This window comes from Microtus ochrogaster, linkage group LG1 (assembly GCF_000317375.1).
Source record: "Microtus ochrogaster isolate Prairie Vole_2 linkage group LG1, MicOch1.0, whole genome shotgun sequence".
NCBI lineage: Eukaryota > Metazoa > Chordata > Mammalia > Rodentia > Cricetidae > Microtus > Microtus ochrogaster.
In genome coordinates, this window is record NC_022027.1 from 43,708,527 (window position 1) to 43,711,297 (window position 2,771).

The 2,771-nt window shown below is 39.2% G+C and overlaps 1 protein-coding gene across 1 annotated transcript in view; it reads left to right on the forward strand.

The window, feature by feature from the left end:
• The window catches only part of LOC101988270 (alpha-fetoprotein-like), a 40,216-nt gene that overhangs the window by 1,690 nt on the left and 35,755 nt on the right, over positions 1 to 2,771 (forward strand). The window contains 2 exon segments of the mRNA XM_013350854.1: positions 1,039 to 1,090; positions 1,223 to 1,364. Coding sequence (XP_013206308.1) covers positions 1,039 to 1,090; positions 1,223 to 1,364 — 194 coding nt within the window.

Consider the following 2,771-nt stretch of genomic DNA (forward strand, 5'->3'; position numbering starts at 1 on the left):
TGTGTGTGTGTGTGTGTGTAAATACACTGCTCCGTCAGTATAATGTTACGTCTTTGTCCTTAGAGCTGACCATACGGTGTTGGATAACCAATCAGTGTGCTCTTCCTTGGGAAAGACCGTCTCTCCTGCTCTCAGCATTCCTTTACCTAGGATTGTGACCTCATGAGCTTCCTCCCTCTCATGTTAAAATGTCTTTTGGTGTCCTTTTGTTTTATTTGGTCTTTGATTGTCTTGGAGCTTGCCAAATAGGGTAAACCAGCTGTTTGTGAGCGCCAGGGATCCACTTGCACCCACCTCGTCAGCAGCGGGATTACCAGCTTCCACCACCATGCCTAGCTCTTTTTTAAAAGTGGATTTAGGGGATTGAACTCAGGTTTTTGTGCTGAGACAGCAAGAACTTTACCAACTGAACTATTTCCCCAGGCCCTAATTCAGAACTACAATTCAACTACATGCGATTTACTTATAACCAGCAACAGAGTTCAGTTGTATTTGAATATTAAAAAAATCACTCACAGGAAACAGTTTAAATTCAAAGGAAGATACATACTGGTAAATTGTTCTTATGATTACAGACAAAGAAAATAAATCTAGAAATTTGTGGACAGATAATGAGATTGTTGAACTTAGAGGAGGTTTTTAATCTGGAAAAGGTCCTGTTACACAGTCGCCTTAGTCGATCTGAGCCACTTTACCAAAAATGTCACAAGGCAGGAGAATTATAAATATAGATGTTTAGTTCACACAGTCCCTGAGGCTCGAGAGTCTAAGACCAATTGTTAACACCAGTGTCTGGTGAAAGCTCTCATATTTGGTACTTTGTACATGCCTGCCTTCTGGCCCATGATGTCTTCTTGCATGTGGTAAGAAGGATGAATGACTCCCGTGGGCCTCTTTTTTAAGGACACTAGTTCCATGGATGAGGGTTCCACACTTATGATTCTTACAAGTTCTTACCTCAGGTTCAGATTTCAACACATGAAAGTCAGGGGCATAAACGCATCCAAACCACAGCAGCAAACAAGACCTTTTTTCCAGCCAGGCAGCATATTAACCGCCAGGATCACTTGGAGGAAACCCTAAGAGACTCGTGAGTTTGATTATTATTATCAATATCCTTTAGTTTGAAATTTGAATCGAAATCATTTTGGGGAGAATAGGGGCAACAAAGAAAGAAGGGGCAAAGTCATTGCATATTCAACACACAGATCTTATGTTCCAGTGCCATCATTTTGGTTGCTCAGTTTCTTCAGGATGCAGCTTATGTCAAGGTCCAAACCATAGCTGAAGAGTTACTGGATCGAGCTGAGAAGTGTAAGAGTCTCAGACCACACGAGTCACCTGCGGAGTGCGCTCACCAGTTGGTAGGTGGATCACGTTGCTTTCTTCTCATGGTCTTCGCTAGATGGTAAACAAAAGATGTTGCTATAAACAGGACTGCTTGAATAGTTAGGACATTGCAGAGCAAGAGTATGTGTATGAATCACACTCCAGATATAATCTTTGTAGACTTGTAAAGCTACATTTAATCATTTCTCTCACGAACCCAGGTTCTGAGGGCCAAGCACTCGAGGGAATGAGTCACAGCCCTGACGATCAGTAAGCTTACTTACGTGGACTGCTCTGCCCGAGTCACCAGGAGGCTGGCATCTGACATCTTCATATAAAGAACTTTGGAAAACTGAACTAAAATTAAAATTCATTAAAAAGAATTTCCTTAAGAATATGAAAAGAGACAAATACTTTTAGAGATCCCTTTCTCAGTTAGAAAAAAATGGACTTCATTGTTTTGTTATAAAACTGTCTTGTGACTTGCAATTCCAATAAAATAGGAATTTCCTAGAGAAAATTTTTAGTTTTAAAATTATATATATATGTATATAATACACAAATATGCATATATATATATAGTGTTTATACTGTGTGTGTGTGTGTGTGTGTGTGTGACACACAGAGGTCAAAGGACACCTTTCCGGAGTCATTTCTCTCTTTTGACTCTGTGGGTCCCAGGGATTGAACTCAGGTCATCAGACTTGGCCGCAAGTGCCTTCAGCCACTGAGTCATTCTGTATCCCCTCCCTGAGTTTTAGGATCAGTTATTTTCAGGCTAAATAATGGACATATAAGTGAGGTGTAACTTTTTTTTCTTGATTTGTAGAGTTTCCTGCTTCATCTCTCGGGACTAACGCCTGTGCATAGTGTTTCAGACTCTGGATGCGAGGGATGACATCAATCTACACTAGTCCATGTTTTAAATGAAGATTCTGCCAGTGGCTACACTCATTTTAGAGCAATCCCTTCTTTATTTCTGCCTCAAAAGATGGCTTTTTCTGTATTTATTCCTCAAATATGGAACAGGCATGCCAGTTGAGGTTTACCAAACGCCAAACATTTCCTGCCACATAAAAACATTTGAAAACATTGAAATGATTACATTTCCCATGGGGAAGGTGACAACAAACATGCACTGACTCAAAGTTCAATTCTTAAAATATGTTTCCATGGAAACATAACTAAAAATGAGTAGGAAAAAAGCAAATTAGTAGCATTTTTTTTTTTTGGTGGAGAGGTCTCCTTAAGAATATCTTGCCTTGGAAATTCTGAATTATATCTAATTATTTCTCAAAAGCCTGTCAATTGCTTGAGAATGAAGCAACTTCTTAGGAAAGGAAGAAATGGTAAATTCTCTCTGGTCAAAAACTAGCTTGAGTATGTTGTTTCTTTATTTTCATTGAATTCCAGGAAGACTTTAATTTCTTTCTTTATTTCTT